At 35.9% G+C, this 27142-nt stretch overlaps 1 protein-coding gene across 1 annotated transcript in view; it reads right to left on the bottom strand.

Annotated features, from left to right (window-relative positions):
* Positions 1-20334, bottom strand: part of LOC129242126 (cysteinyl leukotriene receptor 1) — a 28577-nt gene extending 8243 nt beyond the window's left edge. Inside the window, exons 1-2 of the mRNA XM_054878684.1 lie at positions 19546-20334; positions 206-348 (exon numbers count right to left, since the gene is read on the bottom strand). Coding sequence (XP_054734659.1) covers positions 206-348; positions 19546-20334 — 932 coding nt within the window. The remainder of the gene's footprint in view (positions 1-205; positions 349-19545) is intronic.
* Between the last annotated feature and the right edge of the window lie 6808 nt (positions 20335-27142).

Genomic DNA, 27142 nt, shown 5'->3' with positions numbered 1-27142 from the left:
AGAGTGCTAGATGATAAATAGAAGAAATTGCGTACTTCATTTAATCTGCTAATTTAATTATGGCATATGTATGTGAATACTGGTACATACGAGTATAGCAGCTGGTAGTTTTCGAAATTTATTAAAATTAAATCACGATTCTGTTTAAAAGTCTAAATTTACAAAGAGGGTGCGTCTTTATCCGTGTAAACTCTTTACTAATTACCTCTTTTGCATTGTTAGCGAACGCCGAATAGTTGCAAACTTCCATACTCTACAAGCAGTAATTGTGTTCAATACAAAAATTGTTGTAAATGGTACTGCAAAGACCACCAATGTATCCCAGTAGTTCATTACCGTCATGAAGTCCTGTAATTAATAGAAAGGTATGCAATTTTAATTATGTATCAGCAGTGTGAAAAGTGCGGTATGTACGGAGATATGTTTAATTAGAGCCAACTAAAAATTATAAAAATTTTAAACATTTTTATGCAGACCTTTTAAGTCTAAATTCTTTTATCATTTGAGGGGATTTTTATACTAATTTTATTTCTAAAAAACTCGGTATTGAAAGGGATTTCCAACCCGTTCCAGCTCACGTAAATCTTAGTATTTTTCGGAAATAGTTTGACTTCAGTTTTGAAATATAATAAATTTTATAATTCCGGTGGGAACAGCAACCGTTTTTGGTGAAAACCTAATGTACATACATATCAAATGTACTGTACAAATGAATGTTTGTTTGTTTCATCATTCGGTGTACAAACATTTCGGTGCCATTCATTTCAATGCAATTTTAATTGTTGTGTTGCTGCGGGTATTTCATTAATACGGCTATACAAAATGACGCTGCTCAATACCAGCGCCGAGCCGTGTGATACTAAACGAGACAGGGTGGCTCGCTGTTGGGTGACTTCTTTAACCTGATCTTGGAGAGGATCGTACGAGCCGCAGAACTTAATCGCTCAGGCACAATATTCTATAAGAGCGTAGAATTCTTGCCTTATGTCGATGATATTGACTTCATCGTCCTTAACAACCGCGCTTTTAGTTCTGCCTTTTCCAAACTAGATAAAGAAGCAAAGCGAATGCGTGGTGAACGAGGACAAATCGAAGTACCCCCTGTCATCAAACAAACAGTACTCGCGCAATGCCACCCATGTCACTGTTGACAGTTACGATTTGCAGGTTGTAAGAGACTTCGTTTATCTAGTAACCAGCATTAACACGGAGAATGTCTCTTGCCAACAAGTGCTACTTTGGACTAAGTAAAGAACAAAATTAATACTCTACTAGGCTCTCATCGTGCCCGTCCTAACGTATGGCGCAGAAGCTTAGACGATGACAATATCCGATGAGACGTCACTAAGAGTGTTTGAGAGGAAGATTCTGCGGAATATTTTTGGACCTTTGCAAGTTCGAGACGGCGAATATCGCAAGTGATGAAATGATGAGCTGTATGAGCTTTACGACGACATAGCTATAGACATAATGCAGCGAATAAAAATCAACGGTTACGTTGGCTGGGTCTTGTTGTTCGAATCGATACAAACGCTCCAGCTCTGAAAGTATTCGATGCGGTACCAGCTGGTGGTAGTAGAGGAAGTGGAAGTTGCGTTGGAGAGATCAGGTGGAGAAGGACTTGGTTTCACATGGCATGATAAAGAAACGACTGGCGCGCTTTCTTAAACTCGGCCAAATTCGCGTAGGCGATTAACGCGCCAACAAATAAGGTAGCGCTGGTGTCGAGATATTTATAAAAATCTTATTTATGACCCGATGTGGCTGATATTCAGAGTTTATAGAATTTGCAAAAATGAAACGCACCAAGTGGCATTAAAGTCAAAATATTAAAATAAATATTTACTGCGATCGAGATTATATAAATATACACCAGTGAGCAAATACCCCTTACCATTGAACATTTTCTGCTGAATTTTATTTTGATTTTTAAATCGGCTATGCTACAGTGAGAACTTTGCTTAAAAAAGATACCACAAAAACCGTTTATATAACGGTAGCAGAAAGGACCGCCAGGAAGACGTCGAGACTGTCAGACAATTTTATACACCGAGGAGTGTTAAAGATCGTTTCGGGCTTTCCGGTAGACCACTAGTCAAAAAATCGCCGTTCACACAGAAACTGTGGGTCAAAGGATTGGAGTGGGCAAGAGCGCATCAAAATTGAACTTTTAAGCAACGGAAAAGTGTGGTGTGATCAGTTGAGAGTAAATTTAATTTGCGCTGCGCCAAAAATATATCCTACGCTCAATGATTTCGAGGAGAAGATTTAAAGGATCGTGAGTCATAAGAACCATTAAGTATCCTCGGAGCGGACCTTTGCCGTTCCATGATGGCTTTATGAACGGTGACATTGTAGGGGCCTCAATCATGCCTTAGGGAAAAATCTGTAAGTTAGGTTTTGGAATACAAAAACTTGCCAGCATATCGTTAGGATTTCAGTTAAAATTTCAGTTAAGTTTTCGGAGCTCAAAATAACACTAATGGATTGACGCACAGTGCGGCCGATTCCCGAAAAGCGGGCCAAAACTCAAAAAATTAAGTAATTGATTCAAAATTTCTTACTCGGGGTCGCTGATTACGAATTTGATCTTAAAATTTTGAAAATCCACCCCCTTCCACCCCTATTGGCCACCCCCTCACGTGAAATAGCGTATATTCTAGAACATAATCAAGATGCATATAAATTTATATGTTTTCGGGTTCGCTGATTACGAATTTAATCTTAAAATTTGTATAGAAACCTACGTTACTTATACAAGCAGTATGTACTTATAGTAAGTACCTACTGCATAAATATAAGAAATGCAGAAATTTCACGCTGAACATTTCTGTAATGAAAACTCCGCATAGTAAGAAACTTTACTTCCATAATAAGTTGTACCTACTTATGTATCGGGTGTTTTTGTTAGCTGCATGAGTACTATCGATGTCAATAACTATGGTTTGACAGCTGAGAATGATAAACTGTGTTGACATTTCAGTTCAGTAAGGTTTGGCACGAATCAATTATGAAAATAAATCTGTTCGCGATGTTCATAGCGCACTGTCGACGTCATCGTCAATGAGGAAAAAGCCGCCGTTACGGTGAATGGCGAGCGCTATGGAGGTATACTGACTATATAGTAAAATAACTCACAAGTGTCATTTGCAAAAATTAAAACATCTTCCGATAGAGTGATTAATTTTTTTTTGTATTAAATTTATGTTAATTTCAACGTCGAAATAAAGTGGAAAATATGTTTTGAACTCTTTACTCCACCAAAATCCGTACTGATAGTAAGTTTGTGTTTAAATAATTGATGAATAAGCGGGTATAAGTACAAATGCAAGTAATTTGTGTACCAAGTTAGCGAGTTCTTTCACGAGTGGGCAACACTCAAGGTCGGTACCGACGCGAATTTGGCGCAGGGTGTACGAAACCTTATCAAGGAAGATTGACAAAATACATTTCGAAACCAGTCTGATGAGAATTTTGCATAGGAATCTCAGATTCCTTACTTTCAAGGTACAATTGGCTCTCCAATTGAAGGCAAACAACCGTTCGCTTTTTTCGCTACTTAGCTTGGGCCACTTCAATTGGGCGTTAAATAATGTTTTACTTTCGGCGGCTATATCAACAAACAAGCATGATCCTTATGAAAATTGGGAGACCTGCATTCGATTATTCAGAAGTCACACACCAACCCATTTGACTACAACGGCCCCCGGCATCTATATTCGCCTACATTCAACAAAATAAAGTCTATAAAAATGTATGTATGTTCGCTAATAATTATGCATAGAATACTCCGATGTGCATAATCTTTTTTTATGTTTTGAAGCTTATCTATCCTCGAAGGGTTTTTCGATTTTCGGATATTTTAATGATCACTTAAATATTCCATTTTGTTCCTATTGTCACTAGTTTAATTTTTAAGAAATCCTTTAATTATTGTTTATTTTTGTGATATTAGTCTATTAAATAAACACCACGTACAATTAAATATGTTTTATTAGTAATTAAAAAAAAATTGCATTTTTCGTATGAACGTGCAAGAAGTTCCGTATTATCAAACATTTATGCGTTTAAATGAACGAAAGAGTCTATCCGCCCAAATTTAATTTACATTTAAGTGCAAAGAAGTTATACAATCATCGAAATGTAGTCTCTTCAGATATTGCGAATTTGCTGTATTACAAATTCAGCCTTTTTCGAATTTTAGGTAATGGCAAAACGAGCAAAAAGGCAGTCGAAGGGTTCCTGCTATTTCACGAACTGCTGCTTGCATGTGTATAAACGTATAAGTACGTGTGTATGTATAATATATGTACGAGTACATCGTTTATATGTATGTATAAAACATCTGTCAGCGGCCGCCGTAGCCGAATGGTTGGTGCGTGACTACCATTCGAAATTCACAGAGAGAACGTAGGTTCGAATCTCGGTGAAACACCAAAATTAAGAAAAACATTTTTCTAATAGCGGTCGCCCCTCGGCAGGCAACAGCAAACCTCCGAGTGTATTTCTGCCATGAAAAAAGCTCCTCATAAAAATATCTGCCGTTCGGAGTCGGCTTGAAACTGTAGGTCCCTCCATTTGTGGAACAACATCAAGACGCACACACAAATAGGAGGAGGAGCTCGGCCAAATACTCAAAAAGGGTGTACGCGCCAATTATATATATACATAAATTTGATAAATATTACACATACATACATATGCATATATATAATATATACGTATATAACAAAGCGGCATATCAAACGTAAGTTAACAATTTGTGGAATGGTTGATGTAGAGAAGAATAGCAAATATTTTCAAATTTATTTACTTATGCTACATTTTTTACAGTTACAAACTTTTCAGCAAAATAATGGAACATTTCATTGCACAGAGAGTTACTCACATAAATGCCTTTTTACGCCTGAAATAAAAGTAAAATCAGATTTAGGTATTTGCATATCTAACATATTAAATGCGCAACTAAGTTCCCGCTGTTTGTAGATGCCGCTAGCAGTGTGCGCAAGTCGATTCTAACATAACCTAAACGTCATAAACCAAGCTTAGACATTTGGTAAACAAACTGCTTCGACACATTAGTGATTTGGTTTTGGTATCATATACTTTTGGTTTTGTGAAAATGTCTGATTTTGTGCCGAATAATCGTCATTTGCGGGAAGTGTTGATTTTCCTCTTTCATTCGAAAAAAAAAACAGCGGCTGAAGCGATGCTGCTTTAAGTAAAACAACGTGCCGAGTTTGGTTCCGTTGCTTCAAAGACGGTGATTTTAATGTTTAAGGAAGGTCAAAAACCTTCGAAGACGCTGAATTGGAGGCATTGCTCAATGAGGGTCCTGGTCAACCGCAAGAAGAGCTTGCTTCAGTATTAAGAGTCACCCGCCAATCCATTTCTAAGCGATTGCATGCTTTGGGAATGATTCAAAAACAGGGGACCTGGGATCCTTATGACTTAAAACCAAGGGATGTTGAACGTCGTTTTTTCGTCTGTGAACAACTGCTCTAGCGGCAAAAAAAGAAGGGTTTTCTTCATCGCATCATGAAAAATGGATTCATTACAGCAGTTCAAAGAAAAGAAAGTCATGGGGACTACCTGGACATGCTTTTGCGTCGTCGCCTTGGACGAATATTCACGCTGCGAAGGTTATGCTATGTATTTGATGGGCCCAAGTTGGTGTTATTTATTATGAACTGTTAAAACCAAGCAAAACCATCACTGGAGATCAGTATCGACTTCAATTGATGGGATTGAGCCGAGCACTGTGCGAGAAAAGGCCGCAATACGCGGAGAGGCATGACAAAGTGATTCTACTGCATGACAATGCTCAGCCTCACGTTGCCAAAGCCGTTAAAACCTACCAGGAAACACTAAAATGGGAAATCCTACCCCACCATATATTCTCCAGATATTGCGCCGTCCGATTATCACCTGTTCCGATCGATGATACATGGTCTAGCTGACCAGCAGTTCCATTCATATGAAGACATCAAAAAATGGCTCAAAAAAAATAACCTCAAAAGATGAACAGTTTTACCGCAACGGTATACGAGATCTACCAGAAAGATGGGAAAAAGTAGTAGCCAGCTATGGGCAATACTTTCAATGATTCTCTTGTAACCATTTTTTTTCATAATAAAGTTGTATTTTTATCAGAAATACAGTGAGAACTTAGCTGTGCACCTAATACTTCCATTTATATGTATGCATTCCTGTGTTCACAATAAAAGCAGCGCAACATATTGCAACGCTTTGACTCTTATTTATTTTTTACAATATTATTATTTAATTTGTCTGATTCAATTTTGTTACTTGCTGGCGGTCTGTGTATTTTCTCTATATACAAAAATGTCCAGCATTCCCTTAACAAGAATTTCGGGACCCTTTAAACTTGCACAATATCATATCAAAATTGAATGGGCCATACAACTGCATACCCAGAATTTTTCTAAAAAATCTGTCTAAAAGTTTAATATTTGGTTAGTTTTTTTACAACTTTGAGGGTTTATATTGCCTCTGCTGTTATCTGAACTAAATTACTATAAAAAATAAATATTACAAATAATTAAATCCTTGTAGTACACCCATAATCAAAAGTATTTACACAAAGCTCAAATTGTTATACTGTTTATTAGACTTTGTTTGTTGTTCTAAAAACTGTATTGAAAAATGCTGTTGTTGTTGAAATCTTGAGAGTATGCAAAGATAACTAGTGGAAATTCAAAGAAAATAACGTCATAACACGTGGGCTGAAAATTGCCGGGCCTAGCAAAGAAAGCACTTTTTTTGTTCAAAATTATCTTTACTCATCACCGTAATTTTCATCAAGAACAACGCAATCATTTCAGCGCCGCACACTGGGGATTTTTGTACAGAGATGCGGAAAAAAGTATACATCCCAAAAAATATTTACATTTTTACTACTAACGAAGTTGTATATATTTGTGTATGAAAAGAACATGTATAAAAACTATTTTTTAAAAAAATTAAAAAAAATTTTTTTTTTTTGTTTTTTTATTAATATAAGCCAGCGAATATTTACGCACAGGATACATGCAAGTTCATAATTCTGAATTATCCTCAAAATGTCAAAACAAAATTAAAAGTGTTTCGTTATCATTATGCACACACTAAAAAGCGTTTAGTTATTATCATTGCCAAAAAATAATCAGTGGCGCCTGGTGGCACCTGCAATTGATTAAAACCGAAAGAGACGTTATTAAGCAACACGTTGATACTAGTTTCTGACCGTAGGTAAATGTAGCTCAACTTGCAGATCCAAGAATATGAAGGAATATGATTTTTTTTTTTTTCGTAAAATTAATTATAAATAGATAATCAAATGCTTTACAGCCTTTGTTCTTCCGGCTAAAATATATAAAAATATCGTACCCTAAATGAAAAATAAAAAATTGGAAGTCGGCTCAAGCAAAAAGAAAAAAAACCACCTTGAGATTTGAAGTTTTTTCTTGGCCAGTTCAATACTATAAAAAAATTATACTTTTGACATATCTATAAAAAAGAAACTGTAAGTCGGAGTTTAGTAATTTTTTTTGATTTTATTGTTGGTTCTATTCTGGAATTTAGAAATACCATTAAACATTGCGTAGGTGGTATGTTGCATATTTGACTTTTTTCGCAAAATCCCCAGTGTGCGCCGCTCTAACATTTCAATACTAACTGTAACTAAGTTTCAATTTCATTCGAGCGAAATTTCTTACGGCGAACATTTATTAGTCTGCAAACAGCCAGTAGTCGCTGGCAGCCAAATCTGTTGACTACGGTGGTTAAAACTCAGCAGAAAAGCCCTGAGAATACTGTGTAACCACAGGCCAGAACGCATGTGGTCAGCATATGGCTGCCATGGGGGTCGTAGACAGCCCGATATGCCTATTCTGTCTTGAGAATGACGAAACTGCAGAGCATTTTCTCTGTAGCTGTCCAGCGTTTTCCAAAATCAGACTTAGGATATTGGGTTGCGATATACTGAATATTGATAAAGTTCATACCCTTCCTCTTCCGGATCTCTCTTGTGGATTAAATTAAAATTAAATTATGTTTTATTATTAATTAAAAAAAAACTTCCTCACCGGATCTCTCTTGTGGAAGAGTGACCTCAAACTAATTTATCCGTCTTACCACCCACATTTTATCTTTTCTATCTCTCTATTCTTTCTACTGAAATCTATCCGGGTGTGGTACAATGGTCTCCTGACTGCAGAGCTTTCTCATAGTCAAATGCTAATGCAATTAAAGCCAAGACGTTCTTTTGATATATTTCAAATACGGTTTGGTGGATTTTTTTTATGTTTTCTGTTGTTAACGCCTCATTTGGACGTCCACTGCGTTGTGCATTATCGGTTTCTCTACTACCACGTTTGAAGTCAGCAAACCATCGTTTTATTGTTATTTCTGATGAAACGGAGTCCCCACAACACTTTTTAAGCCACCGCTTTGCTTGAACGGTATTTTTTATCATCAAAAAGCAGCATCGGACATTCGGTTAATTATCGTAGTAGAAATAAATGCATTGATGCATCAAGTAGTAATTTATTAACTACTTATATGGTAGTATGTTTGCTGATTATTTAGTTTGGCTTCTCACTGCATTGCATACAGAGGTGGCGTAGTGCATGTGTTTTGCTTTCTTAATCGAACGGGTCAAGCATATCGGCTTTTATTTCGAATATTGTGGATTAGATTCAAACTTTTTGCGATAAAATATCATAAATGAGTCATCTAACGCACGAGCGCGATATAGTACAACTACATATGTATGTATAGGAATCTAGGAAAAACCCTAGAGATGAGGAGGGATGTTTTTAGTGGGATCCCATCACACGTAGTACCGTCGAGTTAACTATATGGTGCGAAGGCATTTTTAACCCAACCTCACCGCCAAAACAAAAAAAAATATATGCATATATAATATATACAATATATGTATATATATATATACATATATATATATATATATATATATATACATATATATATACATATATACATAGGGCTATGAATAAGTTCGTGCGGTTTCCAATTCGGTATCCATGAACTTTGGCGGCGCACCCTCGCGTTCTTCGTCTTCCAAGCCAAAATCACCACTTTTAAAGCGTGCAAACCACTTCTGGCACGTTCGCTCAGCTAGAGCATGCTCACCATAAACTTCCACCAAGATACGATGACTTTCGGCTGCTTTTTTCTTCATATTAAAATAATGAAGAAGAATTCCCCGCAAAAACACATTATTTGGCACGAAATTCGACATTTTCAAGTGTGGTAAAAATATTGTTGTTTACGCTTCAAATAAAAAACTTATACTGACGTTTGTGCCTTACGACAGTAGCTCTCCAATGAATGTTTGGAAATGTGGATCGATGGAATAATAATCAAGTTACGCCATCTGTTGTAAAACCGCACGAACTTATTCATAGTCCTATTATTTTTATTATATATATGTATGTATTATCCATGTAATGTTAAGAAAGCAAGACGACGACCACAAAAATCAGAAGCCAAATTTTGCTTTTTCGCAGTTAACATATATATTTGTTAAGAAATGTGAAACACGTTGGAAGCTGTGGCTACGAAGTGGCCTCACTACATAATTACTTATATATATATATGTGTGCACCTATATACAATTTTTGTACTCTTCTTTTTGTCCTTTGAAAATTTTCCAGCTTTATCAGATATTTAAATGCTTCAGTTCGCTTCTTTATTGACCGAACAAAAACAAAATGAAGAACTATGAATGTCGTTGAAACCATATTTACTATTTTTTTTTATTTATTTGTTTTTGGTACATATCGTACTTTTCATGGAGCTCGAGCACTTAAGCTACGGGCGACACGCTTATGCATTTGCTGTCCAGCAGCTTATATGTGTGCGTGTCGCAACCTCAGTTGGCGTCGGTTACGGATTTCCTGCAACTGTCTATTACTAGCAGCAAATTGCGCAATTAAATCAACTATTGCTTATTTTTGCTTATTATTGATAATTAAAAAAACCAAAAACACTAAAAATATTCGACCAAACCAATTTCTATGAAGAAAAATCTTTCGAAACAGTCTTGACAGCTGACTGTCAATTATGCAGCTAACCTGCCCTATGTGAAGGTACTTTTAATGAGTTAAAATGTGCTACGAAAATATTTCCGTCAAATTTTACGATATGTAGGTATGTATATGTCTTAACTTTCCATTTCGTTCAAACATGCACATACGAGGAGCGTTCAATAAATACCCGTGTTGGAAATGAAGATATCATTTTTCCAAATTTTTTTTTTATTTTTCAACATAGTCCCCTTTTAGAAAAATACACTTCTCCCAACGCCCGGCCATGTTTTAATACCTCCAAAAAATAGGATTTGTCGGACTCTCCAAAATACGTTTCTGTATCGGCGATGACTTCCTCGTTTGAACTAATTTTTTATTCCCGCGAGCCATTTCTTCATGTTAGGGAACAAGGAAAAGTCGCCTGGCTCCCTGCGGGTGAAAACGGGGGTGCGGCAGCAATTCGTAACGCAATTCATGCAGTTTGGCGGCGAAATCTGCAAATGGATATGCTGGTGCGTTATCATGGTGAAACAGTACCTTCTATTTCGCCAAATGCGGCTGTGTCTCCTTCAATTTTTTGTGAAAGCGGTCCAGTATCTCACTGTAGTATTGCCCCTTGATCGTTCTTCCTTTTTCCAAAAAATTCATGAGGATGACGCCGGCCAATGGGACTGTCTTCGCGTTCTTTGGAGCAGATTCACCGGGACAAATCCATTGTTTTAATTGGTGCTTAAATTCTGGTGTGTAATGATGAATCTAGGTTTCATCAACGGTGACAATTCGACGCAAAAAGCTAACAGCCGCATCCGCCAATCGCGGCGACAATTTTTTCATCGCCAACTTATCATGTAAAATATTAATTGCCGTTCCAGTCGACACACCTGTGGCCTCTGTTACTTCGCGAACATCCGTTCGTTGAATCATGTCGTAAACTTTTTGAATGATTTTCTCGGTAACCACATCTACCGGGCGTCCTTGTCGGTCCTCATCAAAAACAAATTCCCTTCTAAAAACAAAAGGCGAATCACTGAACGATACTGCTCTTTTTCCATCTTAGCGAAAATCACGAAATATACATCTTGTTCGAATAGCTGCCAGATCCAAACTAACCTATCAATCAGTCTGAAATTTGTTTTGCCGCCCTTTGATAGATGGTAGCATACGATGCTAATATTTAGTTCCCTCAGAAATGCCCTCTGTCATCCAACACGGGTACTTATTGAACCGCCCTCGTATATTTTGATGGTTTTTGAAAAACAACTTATGCTGACACATGAAAGCTTTAGTAGGCCGTAAGAAAATCGAGCTAACTTCTATAAATCCATCGAGTATTTTATTACTCATTGGTATACATTTAAAAAATCTTAACAGAGTCCATCTGGTTTCGGTTGTTACACAGAGTAATTAGTAGTAGTAGTAGTAGTATTTATTGCAAATAAACGTAAAATATACAAAATTTGAAATTTACTTATTATAATATTAAGAAAAAATAAATATTTACAATAATTTTACGACAATGGCATGAACCGTCTGTCGATTTATTTTTCGTACAAAACAATTATTCGGTTTACGGTTTTTTAAAACCAGTTAAACTCTTTTATTAAGTAATCTCTGTATCTAGAGGTATATTTAATGAAACGCAAAAGTTTATCCCATTGATCATTTTCCCCATTGAGAATCTGAATCAGCTGTGAATCATTTAAGGCATATTTTCCGAAAAAGACTTTTCTGTATTCTCTTAATATTGGCAGCGCGCCAGGAAATGTGCTATGTTGAAAACATAAATTGCACATTGAGCATAAAACTTGTAAATCTGTGGTTATTTAAAATTACCATGTCAGTTCTAGCCCTCATTATCTACATGCTTGATTCTATATTATATCTTTTTAAATAAACCAGAATTTTGACCAATCTAATTCCTTATATATCCTACTAGTACTTAAGCCTTTTTGTATGTACAAATTCATCCTAGCATGGTTGTGGTTTGTTAAAACCAATTTTGCATCTTCTATCCAGCTTTCTGATTGTATATTATCTGTTCGCCAAATGACATCGTTTTTACTAAACAAGTTCTTTAGATCTCTAATCCAGAAGACTTCTTTCTTTATAACAGTTTTGGACAGATAATGTGGCAGCCGATTTTCTGAGTACATAATCAATATTCTGTGCATATACTTAAGGAACAGTTCTAAAGTGAACAAATGATTTTCTTGCATGCCGGTTTCCAAAAAAGTATGTATGTCAGCATTTGTGATGGTAGCTTCAGAATTCGCTTTACAAAATACTTTTGCAATATATCAACTTCTTCAAACCACCCGAAACCCCACACCTGTGCTGCGTATGATTGTATTGAACGACAACTGCAAGAAAAAGTTTCCATTTAGCTTCAATTGAAATTTCTTTCTTTTTTAAAAGACAAGTACACGAAGCATTAATACCATTCTTTGCTGCAGCTGTTCTGTTTTCAACATGTTTTTTAAAATCATCTGAGGTGTTATTCCCACTCTTAAGTAAGTATGTATATCGCGACACAGTCTGCATTTCTTCCTTACTATAATACCATTTCTGTTCTTTACTAAGTTTCTCACCTTTTCTGAACACCATTATTTGAGACTTTGAGCGGTTTACTTCAAGATTCCACAGGTTGCAGTAGCTTTCACGGTTATTAATCATCACTTTGGCCGCGTAGCCGAATGGGTTGGTGCGTGACTACCATTCGGAATTCATAGAGAGAACGTAGGCTCGAATCTCGGTGAAACACCAAAATTAAGAAAAACATTTTTCTGATAGCGGTCGCCCCTCGGCAGGCAATGACAAACGTCCGAGTGTATTTCTGCCATGAAAAAGCTCCTCATAAAAATATCTGCCGTTCGGAGTCGGCTTGAAACTGTAGGTCCCTCCATTTGTGGAACAACAACAAGACGCACGCCACAAATACGAGGAGGAGCTCGGCCAAACACCCAAAAAGGGTGTACGCGCCAATTATATATATATATTATACATACAATATGTAGTTTGCCTGGGTGATCTGCTAACAAAATGATATCATTCGCATACATTAGAAGTCTAATATTTTTCCCTTCTCTGTTTAATCCTCCTTCTAAGCTTTCATGTAAGTCGTTTATGTAAATAGCAAATAGTATTGGCGACAATAAGCATCCCTGTTTGACGCCTGAGTTTGTTTGGAATGTATCTGAAATTTCTGAGCCATTCTATACAACTGTCTTTGTATCGCTGTACCTTCTGCTCAAATAAGAACAAGACGTTATCAATAAACATTTTGAGACAATTGAAGTCATAAAAGAGAATTCGAAGAACACACTCGAGCTTGACTTGTTTACAGTAGCACAGAAAACAAACTATGTGACATATCACGCTGAAATTTGCCATGTAAGCTTATAACAGTCCTACCAAAAAAATTATTTCTGCCATATGTCATCAGCGGGCAGTTTTATTGATAACGTCTCGTTCATATTTGACCAGATGGTATATATTCTCTATGTCGTTTATATATCAAGGCGTTTCTTGATACTCTATCAAATGCCGCTTTAAAGTCGACAAAATACGCGTAAACTTTCTTCTTTTCTTCGAATTTTAAATAGATAATAGCGGCTAAATTGAATATATTGTCGACTGTGGAGTAATTCTTTCTGAAGTCGGCTTGATACTCGTTTAAGATACTGTTCCTTTCAGTCCAAGAAGTTATTCTTTCGTTAATTATGCCCATCATAACTGTAGCAATGCAGTTCATGAATGAAATTCCTATGTAGTTTTCTACCAGGGCAGGATCCCCTTTTTCGAAGATAGGAAAAACTACGCTGGTTCTAAAAGCCGTGTCTACTTTGCATTTTTCGTAAAGATTTGTGTAAGCACTCGCTATAGCCGCAATGAAAGTATCGGGAGCATTTTTTAAGAACTCATAAGGAATTCTAAAGATTCCTGGAGTTTGTTTAATTTAACTTTGTTTAGCACAGACCTAACTTCACAGGGTAATTAGTTTTAACTGGTTTGGCCCTTTAGTTACGCTCCCTTTTTTTAAATGTATTTGTTTTTTTTATTGTATTCTTGTTTGTCGTATCGCAAATGAACATACGAGGTACATGAATGCATTATAAATTAAATTTTTTTAAGGTTTTAGAATTTGCGTTTCCAAATGTTCAATGCAGAGATATGTAACGACTGATGCAATGCATTAGCTCATACATACATGTTGTAAATTGATAAAAAATATTAAGTGTAACAAAACAATTTTATTTTTATTGGCTGCCGCAGTGAAAGTCTCCTTATGATACCTAAAAATCTTTCACATAAATATTAGCTTTGGGAAAAAGAAAGCCATTATTTTCTCGGTAGCTGGCTGTAGTGATCGATATCTCGTCAAACATCGATCAAACGATTTAAGGTTTATGCTCGTTGTCAAGTTGACATTTCTCATTAAAAAAATTCTTCTGCTGTATTTTGTTTGCTCCATTTAGTTGTTAGTACGGGGTGTTAATAATGGAAGTCAACAGGAAAAAAATCGGTACATTTTACAGTTTTTCTTTGATAAAGGCAAAAATGCAGCACTGCCGCTGAAATTATGAATGATGTTTATGGTGCCGATACTGTACTATCTTCATACGTGTAATTTTGGTGTCGTCGATTCCGTTAAGGATTTTTTGAAGGTAAAGATGCACCCCGTACAGGCAAGCCCGTCATTGAGTTAAGCGGCAGAAGTCGTAGCAACGCCCAGGAGCTAAAGATCGACCAAAAAACAGTTTTAAACCAGTTGTGCAAAATTTTTTCGCATAAATAATGGGTTTCTTTTTCTTTCACTACTTCCACTAAAATGTATAGTTTGGTGTAGTTTTAAATTATTGGATTTACTTTCCTTCAGACCAGTGCAATGAGTTTTTAAATAGCAGGGGGTTAATTCTCGTTCCGCGAAATCAAAAGTTTTTTCCCCGTTTTCTTTACACTTTCGATTCACGTTGAAAAAAAGGAAGAGAAACGTTAAAATGTTTTCACATGAAAAAAGGAGAATGAAACGAGATCTTTTCACTTTTCCATTGCACACTCGATAACTGTTGCGTGTTAAAGTGAAAATATTTTCTTATGAAAAATTTTCTTTTGCCTGACAATTTCTACGTGAAAAAATGGAGAATTAGTTCCGCAGCAAGTGTGTAAGTGCGAGTATAGTTGCCTGGCTATACAACTGTGTACCCGAAAAGTTTCTAAAAGTTTTGATTCAAAAATTTAAGAATTTGATGAAAATTTGAAATGTCTTTTTAACTTGCACAAAGTTTTAAACTAGAATTTATATGGTTTTTGTTGTGGAATGAACTCTACTTTTATATACATACTAGCTTATACCCGTGGGTTTCACCCCACATTTCTATCAAAAAGTATGCAATGTAAATAAAACAACTTTAACTTTTTTAAGTCAGTTTAGGTATTATTTAAAACGATCGGATATACGACATTTTTTGTTATATTATTTTGAGTATAAATAAAAAGGTTTTTCGGTGCGCCAACTCTGGAGCAGGCTACATATAATTGGCCATGGGTAAAACATGAGTTGGTTAGATTGCTGGACTGTTTACTTACCGATAAAGCTTTACCAATAAGAGAATGCATTCAATTCAGTAATACCTCTATCGTTGATAATATAAATTCGTTTCTTTATCAAATGGTCTAACCCCCATTTTTCTCTAAGCTCATATTTTTTCTAGGAGTACTAAATACTAACTTCATTAAACTTTTTACCAATTTTTGGTATTCTACCATAAATGCGCCCAGTGATATGCAGCATGAAAAATTCCATTTGTATAGGAGGTGTCACGCCCCATTTCTAGCTATCACCAGTTTTCATGCAGGTGTTAGGCTTTAACCTTATATAATCTCTTACCAAATTTCAATTGTCTACCCCAAATACTTCCGGAGATATGGACAATGAAAAATTGCATTTATATGGGAGGTGCCAAGCCCCCTTTATCGTTCTTCTCAGTTTTCTTGGAGGTGTTAGGGATTAACCTCATATAACCCCTTACCAAATTTCAGTAGTCTAACGTAAATACTTCCAGAAATACGGACTGTTAAAAATTCCATTTGTATGGGAGGTGCCACGCCCCCTATATATATTAAAATATTTTTTAGCCCATGACCATCCCGGTAAGGTATCCAGTTCGTGTTTCAAATTTGGTTACGATTAAAGTGGTGCACAAATGACTTGTTTATTACAAAGCAACAATTCACACATTGCATGTGACACTGTTTGTGATGACAAAAAGCAATGTAGGCACACAACTTGAACAGCAACGAAGAAAAACTGTCTTCAACAAGCAATACTACTTCGGCTCTATCGACAGTGCACGAATTGCACGACGCTGCTTATATGCTTGCATGGCAATGGTAGAAAAACATTCTCATACAAGCCTTGCCGAAAGACATCAAGTACAATGTGTGAATTGGTGTCATATGTATGTATGTACGTAGTGTGTATTAGCACCCCTTCGAGATGGATGAAAATTGCAAACATACACATTTCTTCGCTCCCCGCGCACTTTTGCGTATTAAGGGGAGAATATTAATAAATAACGGTAAACTTTCGATTAATAATTTTTAAAGCTATTGAAGTTATGAAATAAGACAGCTTTTAGTAAATTTAAAAGCCAATAAAGTGCGCAGAAGAATATTTGCCGGCAAAGTGTAAGTTATATTAAAATATTAATCAGAATTTAATTTTTATTCTACAAAACCATCATACCAAACATTAACTGCCTATTTGATTTTAAAATATCAGGAATTCATGTAAGTAAATAATCCACATTTGACACAATTCACTTGTTTGAATTGAATTGTTTTTCATTGCCTTTCAGTGTCATTGCTTTTATTGCTATCTTGCCGAAATATGTGTGTTGTGACAATGCTGAGAGAGAAACAAGTCATACAAAAGCATGATTTGGTTTTCTCTCTAGCTGCTATTGCCTGTTACTGTTAGTTGAGAACAAAACACTGCATTGTTGTGTGAATTTAGCAAATGACTTGAAAGCACATATATGTCGACTTGTGCACCACTTTAGTTACGATCGGTTTATGCGTTTAGGACGCAAGTCGATCTATAGATACATACATAATTTGAATTTTATATATATAAGATAGATAATACAATTAATGAAAAAAAGTGTGCACGAAAAATGTAGCAAATATTGAAAAAGAGAATATTGGACCATTTTGACTGGACTACTGCATGCATCTATGTATAATATAATTAATATTTAAGATTTCCAAATAAAACTAATTTTTTTGAAGTATTTTTATTTATGAGTACACTTCAAAAAAGTTATTTTTATTTAAAGTTTAAATATTTAAGTACTATTCAATTACCTTTGAACACCAAATTTAAACCAATGTAGCTTATGAACAAACATTTTTGTTAAAAATTAGTGGAAAAATTAAAGAAAATTTTGTAACTGCATGTTATTGGTAAAATTATCTTCCACTATTTGCAAACGTTGGGTTTTGCACTGTTCAAAATATCATGACTTGAAATATTAGTTAGTTAGTTGCATGCTAGTTCTCCACATGTTCTTCAGGTTCCTCAAAGTCTTCTAAATAAATCTCATCGTTGGTGGTCATTTCAAAAGGATTTTGTCCATCGCGAAGTGAACGTCTCAGCACTTTCAACAAATTCCAATAAATATTAAATTATTTTCAAAATCGGATTAAATTTACTAAGAACCATCACGAACTCTGTGCTACAAATCAAGCAAAGTAATATAATTATTCGCGATATATTTTCTTTACTTTAATCTAGCTTGACTTTTGTTTTGAAACTTGAATAAATTGCAAAAGTTTCATGGATACAGTGGAAATGGAACCCTTTTATCATGGCACAAACGGGAATCGTAAAATAATGGTTTGTGAAAAGACAGATTGAAAAGTGGCTGTGAAAACGAAAATGAAATCTTTTTTCACTTCACGTTTACACAGATTGAGGTGTTCGTGACATAAGCTAGACTTAAGCTACGGACACTTTAGCATTCTTAGCACTCAAAGTTGTTGTCTATGCCCATGGTGCTGGATCATTGTACACGCTCGCTAGGTCCAAGCGAAACTTTTTCCATTCATATTCCTTCAAGGGAAGAATCGGCGGGGTGCAACATTTCGAAACAGTGCATGGCAAATATGTTTACAGATGGCTCGAAATTGGACGGAAGAGTTGGTGGGGGAGTATTCTGCGAGGAGCTCCCCATCAAGCCCCAATTTAAGCTTCCTGACCACTGTAGTATTTTCCAAGCAGAAGTAGCCGCAATTAAGGAAGCTGTGGATTGGCTGCTCGCTTCTGTAATTACAGTAAAAGAGGTGAATATCTACTCCGACAGCCAAGTGGCAATTAGGGCCTTGGGCTCGCTGTTTGTGCGTTCGAAACTAGTCGGGCGGAATGCTTGAATTTCCTCTCGATTGCATCGGAATACTTTGATATAAGGCTCATTTGGGTTCCCGGTCACAGCAGCATAGATGGAAACTGCTGGGCCGATGAGTTGGCCAGAAAGCGAATCCTTGAGACGGCTTCATGGCAATATGAAAGGATATGAATTCCCTTAAGAATCTGTAGCCTGCTACTGGAAAGATGGGCTCGTTTCAACTCAGCACGCGCTGGGCTAGTGCGCAACGTGCAAAGTCGCGAGAACCTTCTGGCCGCGGGTAGATCGGGAGCACTCGAGGGTACTTCTAAGACTAACAAAGTTACAGCTATCGAACTTGGTAAGTATCCTTACCGGACACTGTCCGTTAGGTGTCCATGCGGTGAGGCTTGTCATTGCTTCAAGCCCGTTCTACAGAAGATGTCTGGAGGACGAGGTGGAATCATCTCAGCACCTTCTTCTCAGCTGCCCTGCTCTCGTCGGGCTAAGGTTTAAACATCTGTGCGGGTTTAAATATCACACATCTGGTGAAATTCATCAGCCACTCGTTGGTCGTCATCCTCTAATCCAAGCCCTGGATTCTGTCTGATTCCTCCGCCTCTCCAGTTCCCCTCCCGTCCCCCTCTATGGTATCACAACGGACAAATTCTTGTCCAAGTGGGCCCCTCGTATGGGCAGCCATTTAACCGAACCTTTACACAGAATGAGAATTAAACTCTAGCTCCAGCAATTTTGTATATAAACGTAAGCACATAATTTGTTTGCCAGATTTAAGGCAATGCCAACACGTCATTCAAAGTATGCATTTGTATCGCGGTATGCGAAGATTAACACTAAAGTAAAAGTTTCTTGTGGAACTCTGAGTTGCTGGTTCTAAATTCATGTAAGTCATAATAATCAGCCCACCAGGCGGTGCGTGCAATAGTGCATGAATTCTAGGCAACATAACGTTCATTGAATGTGATTATGTATTTTAAATCGTCCTCATTATTCCTTTCAATGTCTATTTGGCAATTGTTTTATATTTTATTTACATATACATATATAAGTATATTTTTTCAATTTTAGTTCTTTGCTTTGCTTACCTTATAGTCAGTGTTCATATCACATAAAATCGTTTCCAGCTTCGGCGCATAGAGCGGCGTTGACGAAATCCAATAGGGTGTGCAATGTAGGCAGCCCCAAGCAGTGAGTGCGAATATAACGATTTTCGCGCGACGCACGGTACACATTGTCTGCCGCCTAAGTGGATATCCCACAGCGATGAAGCGTTCCACAGTGAACGCCACTACAAACCAGGCTGAGCAGAAGCACGCCAAATTGCTGAAGAATGTAAAAAACTGACAGAAGAAGTCACGATTGTAAATGTCAATGTCGACAAAGTTAAGCCACTGCATGAAGAGGCCCAACAGGAAACAAGTATCACTAACCGCCAATGCGGCCAAATAGAAGCTGGACGAAAGTTTGCGTAATTTCGTTTTAAAAAAGACAAACACTGAGAGTATATTACCCAAACTACCGGTGCACACCAAGACGGGCACATAGTAATAATTCAACATAATACCGAGTATTTCGAAAGTGTTCAACATCTCATTACTTTCATCCAGGCCGCTAACAGTGCCACTGCCATTGCCATTGCCTGTCGAACTTGTATTCATGATTTGCAAACTGTTGTTGTATTTGCCAAGAATGAAATTATTCTGAATGTCATGAATGTTGCTAATATTGTCACCGCTAATGATGCGATTGTTGTCAAAAAGCATAAAAGTTCCGTGTGACTTTTTGGCTGTTGTAACTGTTGCGAGTGTTGTGAGTGACAAAGAGCTCATCGCCGGCGACTCGGATAAATCTTGCCGTGAAATTATAGACTCCATGGCTTTTTCGTTGTTGTTGTTTTATTCCCGTAAATAATTACATTTGATGTTATCGGCTTGTTTGCGACACTTTTCACTCAATGTACATTTTTATGTCACCAGAATAGCAATGATGTTCACTGCATATGCAATTTCTTAGAAGCTTAGTGTCAAGTTCACAAAGTATATCCTAATTACGGTTTGCTGTAAAGTTTTCCTCTTTTATAAAGTTTATTACCATAGAATATTTTGATTTTATTTGTTTCGTAGAAGAATTTTGTCTGCTTTTGAGCGCTGATTATTTTATTGATTTTGGCGCATGCATGTGTGCGAGCCGAAGGCTCATTATATTATACGTACAGAGTCCTTCAGGTTCGAGTTTCTTTGTTTAGCAACACTTTCTTTTGATATGTTCCACAGTTAGATTGCATGATTCACAGATATTAAATGGAAAATATAGAGCAATTTACAAAAATGCGTGTGATTTCGCTCGATAATTTTCAAAAATTAATTAAAATCCACTACGTGAACGGTAGATAAAAAGAAAACTCGATAAATTTCGGATATTTTCTGTTAAGAAAGCTATTCGTAAAAACAGCGTTGCACATTCGATCCTGCCATTCCGTGCGCATTATGGTCTGGTGGTGAACCCGTGCAATTTTTCTTCGTATGCTTCTGTATGTATGTTTACGTCTTAGTTTTTTTTTGCCTATTATGTATGAATATTGCCCATATGTCATGCTACACAGCCAACGAATCAATCAGTTAATGGCAGACAAATTTCTCGGATAGAGGAGTTTCTCGATATTCTGTCGCCCAATTTAATGTGTTTGGAATATTTTCTGTGAGACCACATCTCAAAAACGTGCATGCGTGGCATATTTGCAAAATGTCTTTTTTCATTCATAAATTATAGACCTTGTACTTTATCAACATACATAGTATATGTAAACCAATAAACTCGAACATGAAAAACCCTGTATATTTACATGTTTAGTTAAAAAATTTGTTCTTCTTTTGAGGCAACCTTTTTTTTGGGCCTTGTTTGTTCAGCTGTTGACTTTTCCTACTTTATTAACTTTTGTTTATTTCCATTTTCACACGCGTTCACCGGCAGGGTATTGTATTTAATGCGTTATTTTCACTCCTTGCTTGCACTTGTTTGTTTTCTTTGTTATAACTTTTCAATTCACTGCTTATAAACGTAAGCCGTAAGATTTGCGGTATTTCTCTTTTTCACATAGGTTTAATGTTGTTGTTTTTTTATTCTATAATTTCATTCTATTCTTATTGGAAATGTTGTAGGCTTACATTTCAGACTCTGCTTATATAAATGGTTTAGACACTTAAGACCAATGCTCGTAATGCCAGCATCCATTGTATGTAGATTTAGCGCTTTGTCAATAATAATCCTTTCCAAATCATTACATCACCACTGCTTAAATTTAGTGTATCCCTGTGAGTATGTGGTGGTTGGTGTATTAGACGTAGACTGCAGTCAAACCTATTAGTTCTAAACTATTTCTCTACCAGATTATTTTGTAGCTCAACTAAAGAGTTTGTTCTCTAACGTTTCTCAATGCTAGCGGTTGGTAAACTTATTTTTAGCAATGCGATATTCTACGGAACCCAATGTTCAGGTTTGGCATCAGCATTTTACGAGTTAATGGATTACTTCATAATAGACAAAAAATATTCTAAACCAAGCGAAAATCGTTAGTTTTGTACGAGTTGAAAAAATAAATAAGAATTGTTAAATGAAAGTTTCAGAAATATTTATTACTATTAAACGAAATATTTACATATCTTTACATTTGTGACTCGACTTAACCCTATGGACAGCTAATTATAAAAATTTTACAAAATTTTCATCAAAATTTCATACTTTTGAAGAGCATTAAATTTTGGTATAATAGAGAGGGTAGTCGAATAAGTTGGTGAGAGCCTTGAAATCCAACGAAGAATATCTTTTGCCAACAAGCGCTACTTGGGACTAAGTAGGCAACTGAATATTAAAGTCCTCTCTCGACGAACTAAAATTGCACTCTATAAGGATCTCATCATGCCTGTCACAACGTTTGGCGCAGAAGCATGGCCGATGACAACATCCGATGAGGCATCTCTTGGAGTGTTTGAGTGAAAGATTCTGCGCAAGATTTTTGGACCTTTCCACGTTAGCGACGGCGAATATCGCAAGCGATGGAACGATGAGCTGTACGAGCTTTTCGATGCCATAGACATAGCGCAGCGAATAGGATGCACCGGCTACGTTGGCTGGGTTATGTTGTTCGTATGGATACAAACGCTCCGGCTCTGAAAGTATTCGATGCTGTACCAGCTGGTGGTAGCAGAAGAAGCGGAAGGCCTCCACTGCGTTGAAAAGATCAGGTGATGAATGACTTGGCTTCCTTGGTGTGTCCAACTGGCACCGGTTAGCACCAGAAAGGCATTTTTGATATTAAAGAAAATGTCGATAAAATCACAGAAATAATCGAAGTTGACCTGCATATTATGATAGTAGTCGTAGTATCGCCCGGGAGTTAAAGATCGTCCAAAAAACAGTTTTAAACCACTTGTACAAAAATTTTACGCAGAAATAATGGATTTCTTTTGCTTGCACTACATCCACTAAAATGTATAGTTTGGTGTAGTTTTTGGTCTGGTAATAATTGGGCCATTTTTCTTCGAAAATGAAATGAAAGAACTGTTATTATTAAAGAAATCGCGTTAGACAACTGATGGCAAATGTTTGTGGTCTGAGTTTGAAGGGATAGATACAGACCATCTTTATTTTCAACAGGACGTAGTCACAAGTCACACAACACGGGTAATGCTGCGTAATGGTGACATCAACTGGCCAAGTAGATCATACGATCTAACTCCACAAGACTACGTTTTGTGAGATTTTTGAAAAGTAAAGTATATGTGTATAAATATGTATATAAGCCAACCACGATTCCAAAGCTGAAACTCAGCGTTCGGAGCTCAATGCGATAATCCGTGTGCAAGTCTTTGAAAATTTTAATTCTCCTATGGCAGCCTGTAGATGTGCTCATGGTGGACATTTAAATAATGCAATTTTTCACATACACATAATTGTTAAGAGTCGTATTTTGAATAAAAATAGTGAAACCTTAAATAATCTAAATTTGTATATGCCTTACACGGCTTTTGAAAGACCCTTTATCTGTAATAAAGAGCAAATCTTTACACAATTCAAAGGTTATTGCCCCTGCAAGTTGAACATTTTGATGAAAATTTGTTGAATTTTGGTTCTTTTTAATTAAGACAAGGTTTGAAATTTTTTTTCGTGGGAGAATGATCTATGTTTGCATAAAAAATGATTAAAAGTAAAAAAAGTAAAAGAAAAGTAGGCAACACTGGTCAAAAAATCGCATTTCTAATTAGCTGTCCAAAGGTGTATGTTGGCCCAACTTGCATGGAACGATTTTTTTGATCTTGTTTCTTGTAGTAGATGTGAATTTTACATAAAATTCAACGAAAAAAAGCCCTAATTTTTCGTTTTTAAAAGAAGCTATGTTTAATTAATAAAAAAAAAAATATAGAGGAAGCTCTATAAACAAATAATTATAAATACGTTGTTAATTGTAACAAAAAATAGTGATAAAAACATAATGTTCAACTTGTTTTTAAAATATTGTAAAATTTCCGTATTTTTGGTTTTTTGGCAAGTTTAAGTTTGATGTACTTATAAAGAAATTGCATACAGTGATTTTTCCTATTGCAATATTAAAAAATTACATATAATTTACTTTTTAGTGCCATCTTGCTGTTCTTTAAATAAAAAAATCCCCAAGTGCAAGTTTGTGTTCGAAAATTTAATATTAATAATACTTTAGTAAATATTAATGTTCATATTAACTTCGTATGAATTAAAGGTAGCTTCATTTAAAATTTGGACAACACGAAATTAATTTTGACGCTATGCTCAATGACTTTTTTATATAATAATTTTATGTAAAATCCGAATTTGCTAGGCACAATGCCACCATCAAATGTATGTTTTTATGTGATTGATTTTATTTGTAAAAATAACATTTTACATGAAAAAAAATTAAATTCTGTTATTCAATAAAGTTTTACTCTTTATTCAAATATTCTGCTAAGTTAGATTTTTAGTATTCACTACTTGGCTGGTTGGCTCTATTAACATTTATATTCGAGCAAACCTGATTTCTTGCATCTTTCATTTTAGAAGCGTTCCCATTTTTAGTAATACGTATCTAGGACTCTAATTGGTCATTTTGTAACTGGAACAATTATAGCCACTCTCGAACTAGTATGTCTTCTTCCATCAATTCATGAAATGTTTGCTGAACAGTTAAGCTTATCACTGCAAGGTTACTATACGGCGCATGTGTAAGACAGCATCGAGATGGTGACCGCATACCACAAATTGTAGTGGGAGCTAAGCCTAATACATAAAGGATGTATGCGTCAATTATATATATTAGGTATAAGTACATATTGGTACATTAAGGTGCACCGCTCTTCACTTAAAAAAAATGGTACTGGTTTTCCTTCATGTTATATTTCAAGACTTCCGCCACAATATTTCGAAAAATTATTAAAATTGGAGTGAGGTCGATTGAGATCGCTTTGCTTTATAAATAAAATTTATATTATAACAAAATGTTTCTTTCAAAAATATCACCTCAGATGGTGGAAGAATTTAAGATTAAAAGATTAGCATAAAAAAGTCTACAAATTTTATTGGCATAATCAAAATAGTGGAATTTGTCAAATTTGGGACATTAGTCACAGTTTAGAAGCTTAAGTCGCTCAAGATTTGGCGGAGTTATTCAAGTTTCCCTTATATCCAGCTTCGAAAAAACAGCATCAAAAACCGCATTAACTATTAGTTATTTAATTCTGTTGAACGAATTTTTAAGCCTAAACTCTTTTATCATATGATTACCTCACTTTTGGGGGAATAACATTTTTAAAAACTAATATAAAACAATAGATTTTCGGGGATACTTTCAAGCTCAAGTAAAATTAATATTTTGTTTTTTGTATATAAGTTTTATAATTCCGATGGATAACGCGTAATTTGTTTTTTTGGTGAGGCACCCTAATATGTATACAAAAATATGTTCAACACAAATACACTTTAATTTTGTGTTGAGAAATTTGGTCAGATTATTAAATTATGTCTTCACACTCGCATATGAATATTTGCTAAAAAGTTTTCCAGCCACCGAGAAAGTGAAATTGACGCGTTTACTTTGAAGTATAAGTTGGCCAGCCAAATGCGGAAAACGACGTGCTCTAAATAATAGGCCATAGATTTTTCATTTCTAATTGCTTAAAGCTTTATGAAAGCTAATCCCTAGTCGGTTGTACAAGCACGTGTTGTGTCTTTATGGTTCCTGATATACAATTAACACACACACACAGAAAAACAGCCGAAAACTTAAAGTCGGTAAAATTAAATTATGAACTCAAATTTGAAATTAAATTGCCTTAAATTTGCCATTGTCAAAATCATAAAAGTTACGACAGTAAGCTAATAAGTGTCTTAGCTCGCCACTTGGCGCCGCAAATAGTATTAGGTGAGTAAAAAGTTGTTTCGCTTCATTTCGTCAATGTATTAAATATACACAAAGTAGCGCGAAATTAATTTTGAATAACTTTTTCATTAAAAAAAAAAAAAAATTATTTTGAGTGATGGAAATCTTTATTTTGACCTTCACGCGTTCGGTTGATTGTCTGTTTGTACTGATCTACTGCACCTGTCTTCCATAAGTGTCAAATATGATTGCAATAATTATAAATCTTCTGATAGGGTAAGTAATTTTGCGTCACCTTGTATATAAGACCATGCCGTTTATACTCGTATATGCGGCGTTTTTTTCGATATTTTTTCTACATTGAGGGTGATGTTACAATTTCTCGTCTCTATTATATATATATATTCCCAGGTGGAACAAAAGGGCTTCAAAAAATAAGTTAAAATTATATTTATTTAAAGTTAAGTCGCATCCACGTGTTAGATGACCTACCACATCTCCGACTGCCTTGTGGGTTCCAGTCTGGGGCTACTTTTGCGATATCCCCATGTGGTTTTCGCAGTGTGTCATCGATTCCACTTATCTATCAGTATGTAAAAAAAAAATAAAAAAGCTTGAACTGCCCATTTTCGCAAACACCTCTTGAAACCAGATTTGTACCATCGGGGAAATTTTGCAAATGCCGGAATATCTGACGATTGCTTTGAATAGTACGGCGAATGCAAAAGAACTTTCCTTCTGAATTTTGGAGCTTCTAGCGTGTCTTAAAAATGTGGGCGGTCTGATGTTATCTCAACAGAAAATAGATGGTCAATCGCCTGCTTCAGTCTGATCAGCTCTTGACATTAGCAGTCTGAATTGAGTATTTGATCCAATGGGAGCAGTTCATAGTGGATGATTTGCTGTCACACGCACCAAACAAACAGAAAAGCCTTCTTGGTGGCCGTCAATCCGGGTTTGGCAATTGTTTTCACCGATCGTCCTTTTCGGCTTCTGTTTCTGTCAGTGACCCATTTTTCATTTGTATTCATCTCGAAAAAGCGTCGAAATCGCAAATAATTCAGAATCGAAGCAATTGCGGCACTGTGAGAGAAATAATTTTCTTAAGCGTAAAAGGGCTTGCAAGTAGGCATTTAAATACAAGGCGACACACAAACAATAAAATCTCTTACAAACCTCAAGGGAGTACAAAATAATATTGCTCCCAATTCAAAAATGAAACGCAAGCCCCTTATTTATCGGGTGATAAATATTGCATTCAGGTAATTTTTTATCCAAACAAAATAGTGAGTAGT

The sequence above is a fragment of the Anastrepha obliqua genome, chromosome 3, assembly GCF_027943255.1.
Source record: "Anastrepha obliqua isolate idAnaObli1 chromosome 3, idAnaObli1_1.0, whole genome shotgun sequence".
In the NCBI taxonomy this organism is placed as follows: domain Eukaryota; kingdom Metazoa; phylum Arthropoda; class Insecta; order Diptera; family Tephritidae; genus Anastrepha; species Anastrepha obliqua.
This window is presented reverse-complemented; position numbering and strand designations above follow the sequence as displayed.